The following is a 17,911-nucleotide window of genomic DNA, read 5'->3' on the forward strand; positions in this document are numbered from 1 at the left end:
GACCCAACCTTCTGCTTCCTCAATCCTATTCTGTCCAAACTATTGACAACATCGTTTTTTATTCATTCATGGGGTATAGGTGTCACTGGCTAGACCAGCATTTATTGAACATCCCTAATTGTCCTTGAGGTGGTGATGGTGAGCTGCCTTCTTGAACCACTGCAGTCCATGTGGTGTTAGGGAGGGAGTTCCAGGATTTTGACCCAGCGACAGTAAAGGAATGGTGATATATTACCAAGTCAGGATGGTGAGTGGCTTGGAGGGGGGAACTCCCAGGTGGTGGTGTTCCTATGTATCTGCTGTCCTTGTCCTTCTAGATGGTAGCGGTCGTGAATTTGGAAGGTGCTGTCCAAGGAGCCTTAGTGAGTTCCTACAGAGCATCTTGTAGATGGCATACACTGCTGCCACTGTGTGTTGGTGGAGGAGGGAGTGAATGTTTGAGGATGGAGTGCCAATCAAGCAGGCTGCTTTGTCCTGGATGGTGTCAAGCTTCCTTATAGTGTTGTTGGACCTGCAACTCATCCAGTCAAGTGAAGAGTATTCCATCACACTCCTGACTTGTGCCTTGCAGATGGTGGACAGACTTTGGGGAGTCAGGAGGTGAGTTACTCTTTGCTGAATTCCTAGCCTCTGACCTGCTCTTGTAGCCACAGTATTTATATGGCTAGTCCAGTTCAGTTACTAGTCAATGGTAGCCCTTAGGATGTTGATAGTGGGAGATTCAGCGATGGTAATGCCATTGAATGCATTACCATCGCATGTCAAGGTAACCTAATGTCAACGTTACTTCCCTTCCCAGGCCCTACACTAGCTGATATTGTTAACAGTTCCTTCTCTTAGGACACTGTCTTCCCCGATCCAAACCACATACCTCTCTTCAAATCTTGCATCATCACCTCTATTATCAAAACTCAATTTGCAAGCTATCAACCCTGCCACATCCACCCACCTTTTCCAACATTCCCTTCCACTCCAAAGTCCTTGAACGCATTGTCACCTCCCAAATTGTTCCCATAACCCCATGCTCGAATCGCTCCAAACAGATTTCTGGCCCTGCCAGATTATTGAAACAATCCTGACCAGAGTCACAAAGGCATTCTTTGTGACTGTGACCAGGCTACCTTGATCCCTTCTTGCTATCTGCAGCTGACCACACAATCCTTCCCCAATGCCTCTTCTGTTGTCCAGCAGGGTGGAATTGTCCTTGCTTGGTTCCATTTTCATCTATTGAGCTGTAGCCAGAGAATTGCCTATAACGGCATCTCTTCACACTCCTGCAATGTTACCTCTGGAATGCCCAACAACTATCCTTGGCCCCTTTATATTTATCATCTACTAGTTATCCCTTAGCAATCATCTGACAGTACAACAGTTGAAAACACATCAGGTCCATATGTATGCTGACGACACTCAGCTCTACCTCACCATCACCTCCCTGAAGCATTCCGCTCTCCTTGATTTGCCACAGTTTGATCAATAACCAATTTTGGATGGTTGTTGAAGGTCAAACGTTTTAGCCACAGGAGAGGACTATATTAGTTCCTCAGGGCAGTGTCCTTGGCCTAGAAATGTTTCAATGATCTTCCCTCCATCAGAAGTGCAGATGTTTGCTGATAATTGCATATTGTTCAGTCCCATTCACAATTCCTCTGATAATGAAGCAGTCTGTGTCCATATGCAGGAAGACATGGACCACATTCAAGTTGATGTATGGTGCAAATGTTACTTGCCACACAAGTGCTGGATAATGACCATCTCCAACAATAATGAATCTTACCAGCTGCCCTTGACATTCAATAGCATTACCATCGCTAAGTTTCCCACCCTCAGCTTTCTGGGAGTCAGCATTGATCATAAACCCAAGTGGACCAGCTACATAAAAATACTGTGGTTACAAGCGTAGGTTAGTGACAGAGTATTCTGCAGCAAGTAACTCACCTCCTCACTTCCTGATCCTTTATACCATCTACAAGACACAAGTGAGAAGTATGAGGGAATACTCTCCACTTGTCTGGATGAGTGCAACTCCAACACCGCTCAAGAAGCTCCACACCTCCAGGGCAAAGCAGCCTGCTTGACTAGCATCCCATCCATCATTCACTTCATCCAACACTCGTGCCTATGCACAAGAACTTGCCAGGGCTTCTTCAATTGCACCTTCCAAACCCATGACCTCTATCATCTAGAACAAGGGCAGTAGGCACATGGGATCACCATCACCTGTGTGTTCACCTCCATTTTATTACCATCCTGATTTGATATTGCTGCTCTTTCATAGTTACTGGTTCAAATCCTGGAACTCCTTACCTAACGGCACTGTAGGAGTACCTACAATACACAGACTGCAATGGTTCAAGAAGACACCTCACCACCACCACCTTCCCACAGGCAATTAGGATGGGCAATAAAATGCTGGCCTTAGCAGAAATGCCCACATCCCATGAACAAAGTTTTAAAAATCCCTGCTTGGCCTTACCCTTCTCTATCTCTGTAAACTCCTCCAGCCCTCAAAGCATTTGTGACCTCTGTACTCCTCTGATCTGGCATCATCCACTTCCTTCTACTTCAATCTCTCCATAGCAGCTAGGCTTTTCCCTAAGCTCTGGTATTCTCTTCCCAAACTTTGCCAGCATTCTTACCTCTCGCTCCCAAGACGTTTTTACAAACCTACCTGTTTGGCCAAACGTCATCTGTCCTGATATCTCCTTCTGTGGCTCAAAACTGCGTTTATTGGTATCGCTTTTACTATGCTCCTTGGAAAGTTTTACTACATTAAAAATGCCATATAAATGCAAGTTGTTATTGCATACTATGGTAACAATAATAATTTATGCTTTAAGAAAGTCACTGTGAAGGAAATACTGTTGTTAGCTTTCCTGTTGTGCAAAGACATTTAGGTAAGTAGCTGCATGTATCAACAAGGTATTTTCACATCTCTGATGTCATTGATATACTACAAATTGGCTGACAGCAGGAGGCACATCCTGATGGGTGCTGGAAAGGTCATGGTTTATGGAAATATTTACAATAGTGCTAGAATCTTAATTGGCAAATGTGGTGGCCGCAACAGGTGAAACATGACAGTGATAGCTTCCCATTTTACCCAAGTACTTTACTTCAGAATACTGGTGAGCCTGAATCTCAAGACTTTCCCAAGGGTGAGTATCACATCAATCTAGAATTTCCCTCAACTGACATTTCACGACAAGTATCAAACAAAAAAAACTTGCAGATGGAAAAAGCTTCTCCCCAGGACTAGGTGGAAAGGATGATAATTTTGAAACTATTATAACTCCAGAAAGTACATACCTACAATACTATTATTATTTCCTTAGCCTCAACATGAAGAATTTCTAGCAAAGGTTCTCTTTTAATCTCATCTTTAAATTAAGTTTTCCACATTAGCCATAACCTGGTACAAATCCATAGGGGTTTTTTTAATTATGAACAGGAGAAGAGACTTACTTCCAGCTTCCATGAATACCTCTGGTAGGTAAGTAAAGCCACTCACTGGTTCCAATGGATTACCACAGCGTGCATGCTCCCCAGGACGTTGAAGATTAATTACCGTCTTTATATCGTGCCTGAAGCAGGGAGTACAGGAGTCAGATGCTAATTGAAGCATCAATCAATAGTTAAATACTTGCATTTATATAGTGCCTTTCACAATCATTGGATATCTCAAAGCGCTTTAGAGTCAATAAATTACTTTTGAAGTGTAGTCACCATTATGTAGACAACACAGCAGCTAATGTACACACAGCAAACTCCCACAAACAGCAATGTGATTACGAGCAGATAATCTGTTTTTTCTGATGTTGGTTGAGGGATAAATATTGGTCAGGACACCCGGGATAAACTTTTTTAATGGAAACCTTATTCATTTCTTTACACCTACACATGCCGGCGCACACAAAATTATATTTTACTGTTTCTTGTGACTGAGCTCTTGGTCTGCAAGTATGATTTCTTACACAAATTATTACTAGCCTCATATTGAGAAATAAAGGTATCCAATAATTAGAACTCAGATACTGAATTGAAGTTGTGTTTGGAAACTTAGTACATTTAACACAAGCTCATGCAGTCTTTAAAGCCAGGTCAAATGACAGAGGGGAATCAGGGCATGCTGCGCCCCTGCAAAACCCCTGTATTAATAATCCTGGGCAATGCATCTAATGAAACAAAGGAATTCATACACTTCTCATTATCTGGAATTGTGAAACAAATTACAAAATATTGAACTAGTGATTTAATTTTCATAATGAATATGATATACAACTATAATCTGTAAAGAATAAAATCCAGTTATTACAACTATTCATGTTTAGAAACAGCTTTTTGATACTGTAATAGTTCCTTAAAATGTACTCTTTTCTACCAAAGGGATGTTCAATTATATAGAAACAAAAAATTTACAGCACAAAAGGCAGCCAGTCATGTCTGTGCCAGTTATTACTTTATTTTAGATATTACTTCATCACAATTTTGAACTAGTACCTGAAAGGTCTACATCCAAAACATTAACCAATCTTTTCTCTTTATAAATATTAAAGAGCTGCTGTTTATTCCCAGTATTTTTTAAACTTTAGATTTCTGGTATTTACAATTGTTCTTTTTATTTCTAAATGTTTTCAATGTGAGGATTTAAAATGAATTAAAATGTTATGAAAACAGGCATAACTTGTTTGCTGTAAATTATATATTTATTGATAATGGTGACATTGATTGTGCTGAAGGAAGTCTTACTGTTCTGTCATACTCTGAGAAATAAGCTATTGCTTTCCATACTGCTTATTCCTTATTGCTCGCCTTATTGCTCTCAGTTTTTTCCAGTGTGTTGGTCATTTCTGTTGTGGCAGTTTTGTCAGTGAGGAATTTTGAAATCCCAATAATTATTAATAAGCTAGCTGCACTGTGTGGTGGAAACAAAAATTCAGCTTCAATAGTATAGATTTTCAACATAGGCTCATCCAATTTTTAGACATAATTTCAGCAAAATTGTTGGGACAGATCAGCTTTGAAATCAACTGTGATTCCCTCATAGTTAAATAGCCTGCAGATCCTCATTGTTTGAACTTAGATATTAAAAATGATCACCTAGGTAAAGAACTTAATGACTAAAGACCTCATTAAATATATCATAGCACATGCCATATCCTAGTCTGCAGAGGGAAAAAGGAGAAATGTGGAAAGATGTAAGTCGTCTCTCCTAAAAACTGCATATTTGAAACATCTACTCCAGCTAAAGGATACCTTTTAAATTGTTCAATAATGCTGTATTTTTCAATAATTTCAGTGGAAGGACGAGCCATTGCCAATATATTGTCAGTAATCCTGCACATAAAAAAAAAATTGTTAGGATAAACTGTGCATAAATTACTCTGGAGGCCAAGTACTCTACTTGCTTGCCCATTACTTACAAAGCACTCAGCAATTCATCAACAATTAGATGATTTCACAGACAGGATGTACATTTCACAAAGTTTCAATATTGATGCCACAAATGAAGAATAATGTTTTAAAGTCTGAAGGTCTAACAATGATATTCTCTTATCTTGAGTACATCCTGAAAACGTTTGCGTATACACTTTAAGAACAAGTTTGGAATAACTTAACCATAACATGTCTGATTACTTAAATGCTGCTTCGTCTGACCACAGTTTGACAAAGTTTTAGTTTTATCCAAAACTTGCAGCAACTTTCTGCATACTTAGACACCCTTTGTGTACGAACAATTGTTCGAGAAAAACCCGACACCCTCAGGGTGTGTGGCTCACTCCTGGAAAAACACGAATCACCAGGGGAGGGGTGCTGGCAAGCAGGGATGTCAGTTAAGATTGTTGATTCTCTAGCCTTCATTTGCATTTTACCAAGCTGGCTCTAGCTTTTCCCCTGGTGCTGACAAATGTGAAAAACTCACTCAATGCTCATTTTTGGAGTTTGAGGGGAAAAACAAAATGAGGTAGCAATTACAGAGGAAACAGTATACTTTATCGAGTTATCAACAGTCACAGATTGCAACTCTTTCGAGTACAATCACAGTTTCTTGGTTTCCGGGAGTGGGACATGAACCCACAACCCTCTGATTCAAAGGCGAGGGTGCTATGAACTGAGCCACAGCTGACACCTTATGCACGACTATCTTTTGTGCCAGAATGGTAATGCAAGTGGGAATAACTTTATACTAAGCTGCCAGTATGGTAATAGTAAAGCCCTTTATTAGCAGCCTGTTACGAGTTTGTGATCCAATAGCTTACTACAGTGGTAACACGAACTGCAATCATATACATAAAATATACACAGTGTTGCTATCAAGAAGTCGAGATACTGGTTTCATCATTCAATTTACTTTGATGATGACTGAAAATGGAAAACAGATGCAAATTAATAACTTCTGCTTAAATATCAATGTTTGATAAGAAACAGTATTATTATAACAAAAAGGATTAAATCTGAGTTCAGATGCTAGTTATAAACTTTGCTACTGTTTTCTATGGCAGCACTTAATTTTTTGTAATTACTCCCTAGTATCCATTATTTTCTACAGTCCTTTATATGCCATTGTATGCTTGTATATTAAAAAAGACCAAAGGTAAATTAGAATTAGTGAGGATTGCATTAGTTTGATATAAGATGAAATCATCACTGCATGAAAATAGCAAAGAATCATTGGCACTGGAGCGTGAACTCAACTGCGTGCTGAGTGTTTGGTGAGTTGCAGGAATCTTAAATATCTTTCTAAAAATTTAATATTGTTTATATTTAACATTTAACCACAAGTACTGCTCAAATTCTAAGTCTCATCCAGGGGCCTAAGCAGCAAGATAGAAGCTATCCACTGACAGCAGTTGTAAATAGTTAATTAAGGAAACTAGCTTGAACTTATTTTTCTGTACCTGGGCTCAGCTAGTCCCTTTGCTCCAGAGCATATAAATTCAGGCATTCTCAGTGTGACCTCAACGGACTGCTGAGAGTTTAGTGAGGAGGGGAGGGAGGTACTCTTTTGCTTTTTCTAACTGTTTCACCATGTAGGATTTGGTTCTTACCCCAATACAGGGTTGTTTGGTGAGTATCTGGTTAAGGTCTATTTTATTCTTCAGGTTTAAAGTGCTACAGGAATTTGTGGTAAGATTAATAAAATACATAATATAAAATAAATAATTGAATATAATAATTAATTAACTAAAACACATAAGGATGGCAGGACAGGTGATGTGTCATGTGGGAGCTCCTGGATACCAGTACGATTCAGGGCAAACACATCTACAGTAAGTGTCTGCGGCACGAGGAGCTTCAGCTCAGAGTCACTGAGCTGGGGCTGAGCTGCAGACACTGTGATGCATCAGGGAGGAGGAAAGTTACCTGGATGCTTTGTACCAGGAAGTGGTCACACCCCTTAGGGTAGGTTCTTCTGATTTGGAAGGTGGTCTTGGACAGGAGGGTGTGACTGCGAATGAGGGAGGTAAGGGGGCCCAGAGGGCAGGGGTGCAGGAGTGTCGGCCTCTGCAATTGCCCAACAGGTTTGAGGTTCTTTCAGTTTGTTTGGATGAGAGTGGGGGCTGTAGGATGGATGAGCTGAATGACCATGGCACTGTGGTTAAGGACGCTATTCAAGTGGGGGGGAGCAAAAAGGAATGTCGTGGTCCTAGGAGGCATACAATGAGGGGGATTGACACTTGTCTGCAGCAAAGAGCGAGTGTCCAGATGGCTATGTTGCCTGCTTGGTGCCAGGGTTCAGGACATTTGCTCAGGGCTTAAGAGGAACTTAGTGAGAGGGTGAGGATCCAGTTGTCATGGTCCATGTAGCTACCAACAACATAAGCAGGATGAGGAGGGAGGTTCTGCATAGTCCCAAACTAAGAATCAGAACCTGAAAGATAATAATCTCTGGATTATTACCTGAACCACGTGCAAACTGGCATAGGGCAAATAAGATTAGAGAAATGAATGTGCGGTGCAAAGACTGATGTGGGAGAAATGGGTTCCGGTTCGTGGGCACTGGCACCAGTACTGGGGAAGTGGGGTCTGTACCGTTGGGACAGTCGACACCTGAACTGTGCTGGGTTGGTGTTCTAGCAAGCCACATAACTAAGGAACTAGAGAGGGTTTAAACTAAATAGTGGAGGCAAGGGATCAAAAAGGGAAGGTGTGGTAAACCAAAGAGTAGAGATAAGGCAAGAGAGAAAGGTACAAATATGGGAAATGATAAACAGACCGTGACAGGCAGGGATAGTGAGTACAGATCTAAGAATAAATCAGCAGATAAGGCTAGATGTTACAAAACTAATAAAAGGACAAAACTAAAGGCTCTGTATCTGAATGCATGTAGCATTCGAAACAAAACAGACAGCTAATATTGCAAATAGAAATAAATAAGTACCATCTGACAGCCATTGCAGAGACATGGCTATCAGATGACACAGATTGGGAACTGAATATTGAAGAGTACATGACATTTCAAAAGGACAAGGAAAAGGTGGGGGTTGGCTCTGTTAATTAATGATGGCATCAGCACATTAGCGAGGGATGACCTAAATTCAGGAAACCAGGATGTAGAAGCGGTTTGCGTTGAGATGAGAAATAATAAAAGCAAGAAGTCACTTGTGGGAGTGGTATATAGCCCCCCTAATTGTAACTACACCGTAGGACAGCGTATAAAGGAAGAGATAATGAGATCATGTCAGAAAGGTACAGTGATAATCGTGGGGGATTTTAATCTATATAAGACTGTAAAAACCAGGTGGGTGAAGGTAGCATAGATGGGGAGTTTAGAGAACGTTTTCGGGATAGTTTCTTAGAACAGCACTTTCTAGAGCCAACCAGAGAGCAGGCTATTACTAGACCTGGTATTGTGCAACAAAATAGCATTAATTGATAACCTCAGTGTAGGCACCCTTAGTTAGCAGCAATTATTAAATGATTTAATTTTACGTTCAGTTTGAGGGAGAAATGAGTGGGTCCAAAACTAGTATTTTAAACTTAAATAAGGGCAATTATGAGGGCATGACAACAGAGTTAGCTAAAGTAAACTGGCAAATGAGGTTAAGGGATAGATCAATAGAGATGCAGTGGCAGACATTTAAAGGGATATTTCAGAATCCACAGAATAGATACATTCCAATGAGAAAGAAAAGTTCCAAGGGGAGGACCCACCATCCGTGGTTAACTAAAGTTAATGACAGTATCAAACTTAAAGAAAGAGCTTATAATTGTACAAAGACAGGTGGTAGGTCAGAAGATTGGACAGAATATAAAGGAAGAACGACAAAAAGATTAATAAGGAGGGCAAAATTAAGAGTCCAAGAAAAAGCCAGCTAGAAATATAAAGACAGATAGTAAGAGTTTCTATAGATATTTAAATAAGAGTTAACAAAGTGAGTGTTGGTCCTATAGAAAGCGAGTCTGAGGAGTTAATAAGGAAAATAAAGAGATGGCAGATGAATTGAACAGGTATTTTGCAACGGTCTTCACTGTAGATGATACAAGCAAGATCCCAGAAATTTCTATAAACCAGGAAATGGAAGGGAGGGAGGAACTCAGGAAAATTACAATCACCAGGGAAATGGTATTGAGAAATTGTTGGAGCTGCAGGCTGACAAATTCCCAGGTCTTGATGGACTTCATCCTGGGGTCTTCGAAGAAGTGGCTCGCGAGATAGTTGGTTTTAATTTTCCAAAATTCACTAGATTCAGGGGAGGTTCCATTAGACAGAAAATAACAAATCTAGCTCCGTTATTCAAAAATGGAGGGAGACAGAAAGCAGGAAACTACGGGCCAGTTAGCTTAACATCTGCCACAGGGTAAATGCTAGAAGCTATTATTAAAGATGTTATAGCAGGGCACTTAGTAAAAAATCAAGGCAATCAGGCAGAATCAACATGGTTTTGTGAAAGGGAAATCCTGTTTAACCAATTTATTGGAGCTCTTTGAAGGAGTCACATGTGCTGTAGATAAAGGGGAATTGGTAGATGTACTGTACTAAAAGCTCATGTGTGTAGGGCGTGACATATTGGCGTGGCTACAAGATTGGCTGCCTAGCTAACAGGAAACAGTTGGCATGAATGGTTCTTTTTCTGGTTAGTGGGATGTAACTAGTGGTGTGCCACATGGGTCGGTGCTGGGGCCTCAACTTTTTACAATTTATATAAATGACTTGGATGAAGGGACCGAAGGTATGGTTACTAAATTTGTTAATGACACAAAGGTAGGTAGGAAAGTAAGTTGTGAAGAGGACACACGGAGGCCATAAAGGGACATAGATAGGTTAAGAGAGTGGCAAAGATCTGGCAAATGGAACATAATGTGGGCAAATCTGAAATTGTCCATTTTGGCAGGAAGAATAAAAAAGCATATTATCTAAATGGTGAGAGATTGCAGAGCTTAGATTCAGAGGGATCTGTGTGTCCTAGTGCATGAATCACAAAAGACTAGTATGCAGGTACAGCAAGTAATTAGGAAAGCTAATAGAATATTATTATTTACTGCAAGGGGAACGGAATACAAAAATAGGGAGGTTATGCTTCAGTTCTACAGGGCACCAGTGAGATCACATCTGGAGTACTGTGTACAATATTGGGCTCCTTATTTTAAGGAAGGATGTAAATGTGTTAGCAGTTCAGAGAAGGTTTACTAACTTAATACCAGGAATAGTCTTATGAGGAAACGTTGGGCAGGCTAGTCTTGTATCAACTGGAGTTTAGAAGAGTAAGAGGCAATGTGATTGAAACATATAAGATCCTGTGGGGTCTTGACAGGGTGAATGTAGAGAGGATGTTTCCTCTTGTGGGAGAATCTAGAACTAGGAGTCACTGTTTAAAAATAAGGGGTTACTTATTTAAGACAGAGGTGAGAGAATTTTTTTTCTTTGAGGATCGTGAGTTTTTGGAACTCTTTACATCGTTTATAATAGACTCTAATATTTTCCCAATGACCGATGTTAAGCTAACTGGCCTTTAGTTACCTGTTTTTTGTCTCCGTCTCTTTTTGAATAAGGGTGTTACATTGGGAGTTTTCCAATCCTCTGGGACTTTTCCAGAATCGAATGATTCTTGGAAGATTACTACCGGTGCATCTGCTATCTCTGCAGCTATTTCTTTTAAAATCCTAGGATGCAACCCATCAGCTCCAGGGGACTTATTGGCCTTTAGCCCCATTAGTTTCCCTAGTACTTTTTCTCTAGTGATAGTTATTGTATTTATTTCCTCCCCACCTTTTGGCCCTTGATTATTTAGTATTTTTGGAATGTTATTCGTGAAGACTGATGCATCAACTCCTCTGCCATTTCCTGGTTCCCCATTATTATTTCGTCAATCTCATTCTCTAAGGGAACGTTCACTTTGGCCTCTCTCTTCTTTTTTATATATTTAAAGAAGCTTTTACTCTCCGTTTTTATATTACTTGCCAGTTTACCCTCAAAGTTTATTTTCTTCCTCTTTTTTTTTTTGGTCGTCTTCTGTTGGTTTTTAAAACTTTCCCAATCCTCCGGCTTACCACTAATCTTTGCCACATTGTATGTTTTTTCTTTCAATTTGATACACTCTTTAACTTCCTTGGTTAACCATGATTGGTTTATCCCCTTCCTAGAATCCTTCTTCCTCATGGGATATATCTTTGTTGAGAGTCATGAGCTATTTTCTTAAACGTCTGCCATTGTTCATCAACTGTCTTTTCTGCTAAACTCCTTTCCCAGTACACTCCAGCCGACTCTGCCCTCATTCCTTTGTAATTACCCTTAAGTTTAGCACAGTTGCTTCTGACCCAAGTTTCTCAATCTCAAAACTGAATGCTAAATTCTACCATGTTATGGTCACTGTTTTCTAGGGGGTCGTTTACTCTGAGATCATTTATTAAAACTGCCTCATTACACATTACCAGATCCAAAATAGCCTGATCCCTGGTTGGATCCACTAGATATTGTTCTAGGAAACTGTCCCGAATACACTATGGTATAATAGTGGATAGCAAATCAGAGTAAGGTTGAATCAGATGAACTATTTAACATCATTAAAGAAAATAAATGTGTGACTGATGGACATAAGGGAAAAAGGGGATATTTTGATCTGGAGATGGAGAAGTTACAGAATGATATCCTGCATACATATATGCATAAATGCATGAACACAAAAGCTGAAAAATTTTTTCGAAAATAGAGGCAAAATCATAATTTGTAATCAAATAAAAAAATTAACACTTTTCTGAAACTGCAATGCAATAAAGAAAATTAAAACCAGTTATTAAGAAATCTTCTTTCGTCTATCTGAAAATAAATAAGTTGCAACAGTAATTCCCATTGTGTTTAAAAAAGAGAGATGGATCAGTGGAAAGGGTTTTAAAAAACTTCCTCAGATGATTTCTACTTCCCAACCTCATGTCAGACTCAAAATACAGTTTTTTTCTCCGTAATTAAGGACATCTGCATAGTAGCTACTAGCTTCTCTATCCCTTAACTTTCAGCTTTCAATGCTGTCCTGCAATCAACCAATCATCATCCTGTTCTCTGTAGTTCTTCCATACTCACCTCTCAGCACACTAATTTTTGTCTATGACCTCAGTCACCTATTCTCTTAATCCCTTTCTGTTCCAGTGTCTGGCCATTTAGCTTCACCTCCTTAGCCCTATGCTTGCTAATATCTTCAAACCATATCCTTCCTCTAACAATGTTCCTGCCTCCTACAAGACTGACATTATCCAGACTTCAAGAAACTCACCCACAACACTTCCATTCTCTCCCACCTTCACCTTTTTGAACATGAAGCTTTACATCCAACAGCTTCTCAATCTACCCACAAAGCCAACTCCAATAGATTCTAAGAATTCATTCTTCAAGTGCTTTGTAACACTGATTCTCACTTTTAAATCCCTTCATGCCTTATCCCACCCTAGCTTAATGGTCTTCCCCAGCCTTACATCCTCAAGTACCTTTGGTCCTCTAACATTTGTCTATGACCTCTACTCCCTGGCATCTATGTGCCCCCATCCCCTCCATTTTTAGTAGCCGTTGAATTAGCCATAATGGCTTTGTTCCCTCCCTGGTTTCAAATAAACTTCCCACAACCTTTCTCTTTGACAGTGTCTTCTGCTCCCATTCCATGCTTTGCCTATTACTCTTCTTGTCAGCATTCACTGATTTTTCCTTCTTAATGTAGGATGTTTTGAATCATCATCCTACTCATGAGGAGTACTAAATAAAGGTGAGTTACTGTGGTTGTTCTTAATTCTGGATTTGTTTTCTTAGGGATATTTACAGGTTAATTCAATACTTTTGCAAACAGTTATGGCCGAATCCCAGAGTTTAGATTTACATAGTATGCCGTTAAAAAAAGTATCACTCCAATATAGATTATAGGCCAGAATTGGCTAAAAATGTGCAAATAGGCCAGCAACTTGTGGCAAGGAAGAAACCTTGTGAATTGTGAAGTTGCAGGGTGATTTGTGCCACTCCGTTGCCAAGATTACATAAACTATGCTTGCATTCAATGGAAGGAACGTAGAAGATTAAAGGGTGATTTAATTGAAATTTTTAACATTTTGAAAGAAATTGATTGACAATTTTTTCTGCCGATGGGGTAGTCTCAGTCATGGGGACATGACTTTAAAATTGGAGCCCAGCCATTTAGGAGAGAAATTAGGAAACATTTCTTCACGCAAAGGATGGCAGAAATGTGGAAAACTCTCCCACAAAAAATGTAGATGTTAGCTCAATTAGTAATTTTTCCATGAGATCCGGTGAATAGAGTTAGGATACAAATCATCCAGATTTCACTGAACAGTTGGACGGGCTTGAGGGGCTACTCCTGATCCTATATTGTTAATTGTCCAGTAAACATGCCACAGAAAGTTAGCTTTAGTGTGATAATTGTTACAGACAGCCAATCAACATCACTACGCTAGAAAGTGAACAACAAAGTGTGGAGTTTCATTCTCAGGTAATGAATTGTTTTTGGAATTTAAAAATGAGTCAAATTTTAAATTTTGTGTAATTTTCATTCTTACATTTGTCTCTTTTTTTCTCCCTGCCTTAATCCAATCTTTCTTTCCCTCTACACCTGATTTGGCATTGAATTTACCAGCTCTAATTCACCCTCCTTCTCAATCATTTCTCAGCTTATTTCTCAATCCTTAAATCCTAATAGTTAAGGAGTTACCCTGTTGGTCCTATCATTCATTAAGTTTCTAGATGTCCTGTTCCCCTTGCAAGGCTGTTATCAGCTTACACTTCAACAACTTTGTGGACAAAATTATTTTGAGCTAAAGGGTACATGAACAAGAGTAAGTACGAGGGCAAGTCACAAGAGTATTTTCTTTAAAGAAATTACTAAAATTACAGTTCAAAAACATGAAAACTGCATGTCTACATTTACTCAATACAGAATGTGGAACAGGACTCATGTAATAAAAATAAATTTGGTCCCCTTGACATTCATTTATCTGGTGGTTGTGTTTGAAAATATAAAGAAAATTACACTTGCTTCGAGCCAATAAAAGGGGAACCAATTTCCTTGGTTTGCCTTTTGAAGTGAAATCATAGATGTGCATATAAACAGTCACTTGGTAATACACAACTTGAAAAGAAAAACATGCTATCGAAGCTTTTTGTCTTGCACTCATCAGGACAAATGCAAGAATGCCAAATTTCAAACGATCTCAACAACAAATACTACAGGGGAAAAGGGTGCCGATTGGTTGGCAAACAGACTCTAATTGGCCAAGGCGTTACCATGGTGAAAGCAACGGGAAACTATAGGTTCCCCAAGTTGCCAGGTAATTCAAAAAAGGTGCAAGGCGTGAACGTATTTCTTTTGTCCGTAGAGACCAGGTCCCTGCATATAAGTGTATGTCACTTCTAACGAGCATAAATGAGCCACATTATGAGCTAAGCTGATTATCTAAAATTGGTTGTTAGTGTAGCTATTAGTGCACTCAGGATTGTTCAGCAAGTGCTACCTAATCACTGAATTACATTTAACAGTAGACATTTTGTTTTGGGTTTTGCAAGTGCGGGCTGGCTGAGTATGGCCTATTACGAACAACCGAAGGAACATGCTGTTCGATTTGATCAGCCAACCGTTGGGACGTACGGCCTACATACCTGGCATCGCACTAGCACTGAAATTTATATGCGACGTTGCTCAATTGGGTTGGAGGCAGAATGTCTTTTTGGAGTGACGGCAGTATCTAGTTAATGGAAAATGCCACTCACGTAGCCACTGCATGGTAGCAGCGTGAAATGGCTTGCTTAACCAGTTGTTCAAATTTTTGAGACACTGCCTTTTCAGAGTAATTTATGAAAGACTGGGCACTTCTCAGCGTCCAAAGGTGGTGGTCTTTTGTCCATTTGCAGGTTTGCACAATACACAGCGAACAATAATCTGATCAGGATCGCCACTGTCCCAAAGGATAGCTTTGATGCACTCCATTTCTGCTTCAAGCTTGCAAGGTGAACAAATGGCTAGGGCCCTATTTACAAGATTGCTGACAAGGCCAAATTGTCTCTCTTTGCAGCAATATTCAAAATGTGCATGTAAAAAAAAGGCTCATAACAAACATCAGAGGTACTCTTCCCCTAAGATGCATGTAAACATTTGAACTACCGATATCGCCAAATTTCAAACAATCTCAACAACAAATACTACAGGGGAATATATACTGATATACAATGGGCTAATTATTAACCTCCATCAATGAAGCAAAGGAAATGGAAGCAAAGGAAGCTGATTTCTGATTAGAAAGGTTTCTTTAGCCAGACTTAAAGGTTCTAAATATTTTTAGGCGAATTTTCAACATGAATTGGCTTTTTTACATATAAATTTCACAAAATATAGTAATCCGAAAAGGTCTGCTACCAAATTATATGGAAAAAAGTACTTCCAATCATTATTTTTTTAAAGCAGGAAATTACTTTTGTCATGAATGCTGTTTCAAATAAACTGTATTACAATATGTGAATATCCTTTACTTGATAACTGCAGAACAAGTTCCCACCCTTTATGCCAGTGAAATATATATATTGGAGGATTAGCAACCAGTCATGCATCAAGTTTTGAACTGATCTTTAAAAAATAAGAAGCCAATAAACAATACCATGAGGAGTATAAGCCTTTAAGAGCTTGTTCTTCTTCACTCCATCGGGATGGATTTTCATACTTGCAAGCACGACCGCCACATGCCATTGAGCATTGCATATGACCAGGGATAACATGTCGCAAGCGCTCTCCAACTTTAGTATACTTGGCTGTTGGACGTCTCATACTGTCTGAAATTAAAAAAGCGGAGAAAATCGGGAAAATTTCAAAACAGCAAAGTCATGCATGCCATTAAAATGAATTTATTTAATGCACATCTTTCACTTATACTGTGAAAACAGCAGGCTTTGAAACATTTATTTTCTTATGGTCAATGTACATTAAGTGAAAGAAAATCTAAGAATACCCAAAGGACAGTTATACAAAATTTGAAACAAGAATTTTTTTAATAGATGAAGTAAATAATCAACTTCTAAAAATACAAATTTATATCAGCAATAATTTTACAAAACCACACCCCGAATGCAGAGTCTTGCTGAGCAGGAATGCATATCAGAAATTCAAGCTCATGTTTGCCACAACTTTCCATCCAGTAAAATTCCCTACATTGGTTTAAGTAGGCAAGGCTTGATATCCCTTTTAATATTAGCCCTCCAACATTTAGTATATGTTCGTGTACTGAGATACAATTTACATACACATACAGTATTTTACAGCTGCCAATTTGGTTTAAAGATAAATTGTAGTTTTATCAATATCCAGGTCATTCTTCCACACATTCTATAAAAACATATAAAAACTTGAAACAGTAGTTATACTCTAAAACGAACATTTTTGAAACATAACACAAAGCAAAAATCTAAAAATATTGCACTTTGAAAATATTGCAGATATCTATTATATTGAAGGCCTAAATCACAGCATCACAGTGAAGCATTTACTTTTTCCTGATAGGCTGGTTTTGGCTCCTTCAATACTGACTGAAGATACAGCAACCATAACCTTGTGAGTCGAAGATGAAAGCATCTCTATGGCTGAGCTCCGACGTCTCTGCAAAACTCTAACCAGGGTATCAGAAGCAGAGCGACTCTGATTCTGAATGAAGCTGCTCAAATACTCCACTGCTGAATGCCTTCTAGAAGATCCCTGCATGCTTATGTACTTGAAATACTCAAGACTTGAAATTGCCAGTACTGAATAGCAATAGCATGTAAAATCAACAAATTATACTGTGGAAGTTGCACTTCAATCTGATGATATTCTGATAGGCTCTCCTTTAGGAGAGGCTAAGGGGTTTCCATAGTAACAAACTGCAAAGCTAATTATGTTGGTCTACGGCTGCAGCATACTATGTAGTGCGACAGCTTGGGAAAGTTATTATTCTACTATGAGATAATATCTATAGCAGTCCAATCGGTCAATTTTGCAGCTAATTCATACCATGTTCAGAAGCTTTATGCTTCTGTGTATCAACATAGCATGTGAAGTAAAATTAATAAGTATTCTGAGATCGTGTAATCTCACTACTATAAATGTAGAATATGCAACGGAATAATAAACTACTTCATAGAAAATTTATAATACAGAAGGAAGTCATTCGACCCACCGTGTCTGTGCCAGTTGATATAGAGCTACCCAGCCTAATACCATCTTCCTGTACTAGGTCTGTAGGCCTGCAGTTCACACTTCTTCAAGTAGACATCCAAAGTACTTTATAAATATGGTGAGTTTCTGCCTCTACCACCCTTTCAGGTTCCTACCTCCCTTCGAGGGAAAAAAATGTTCTCTCATCTCCCCCTTAATCCTTCTACCAATTACTATAAACTTATGACCCTGGTTTTTAACTGCTCTGCTAAGGTAAATAGGCCATCCCTATTTATTCTATC

General features: G+C 39.1%; 1 protein-coding gene across 6 annotated transcripts in view; it reads right to left on the reverse strand.

Moving 5' to 3' along the window:
- Positions 1-17,911, reverse strand: part of ptpdc1a (protein tyrosine phosphatase domain containing 1a) — a 148,426-nt gene that overhangs the window by 46,784 nt on the left and 83,731 nt on the right. For 5 of the 6 annotated variants that reach the window (XM_078543469.1, XM_078543471.1, XM_078543470.1 and 2 more), the window contains 3 exons: positions 16,084-16,255; positions 5,257-5,337; positions 3,466-3,584 (listed from right to left, as the gene is read on the reverse strand). In XM_078543469.1, the coding sequence (XP_078399595.1) occupies positions 3,466-3,584; positions 5,257-5,337; positions 16,084-16,255 (372 nt within the window). Of the gene's footprint in view, positions 1-3,465; positions 3,585-5,256; positions 5,338-16,083; positions 16,256-17,911 lie in introns of those variants that run through there. The other variant, XM_078543474.1, reaches the window with a different exon arrangement.

Source organism: Cetorhinus maximus, chromosome 6, assembly GCF_964194155.1.
Source record: "Cetorhinus maximus chromosome 6, sCetMax3.hap1.1, whole genome shotgun sequence".
Taxonomy (NCBI): domain Eukaryota; kingdom Metazoa; phylum Chordata; class Chondrichthyes; order Lamniformes; family Cetorhinidae; genus Cetorhinus; species Cetorhinus maximus.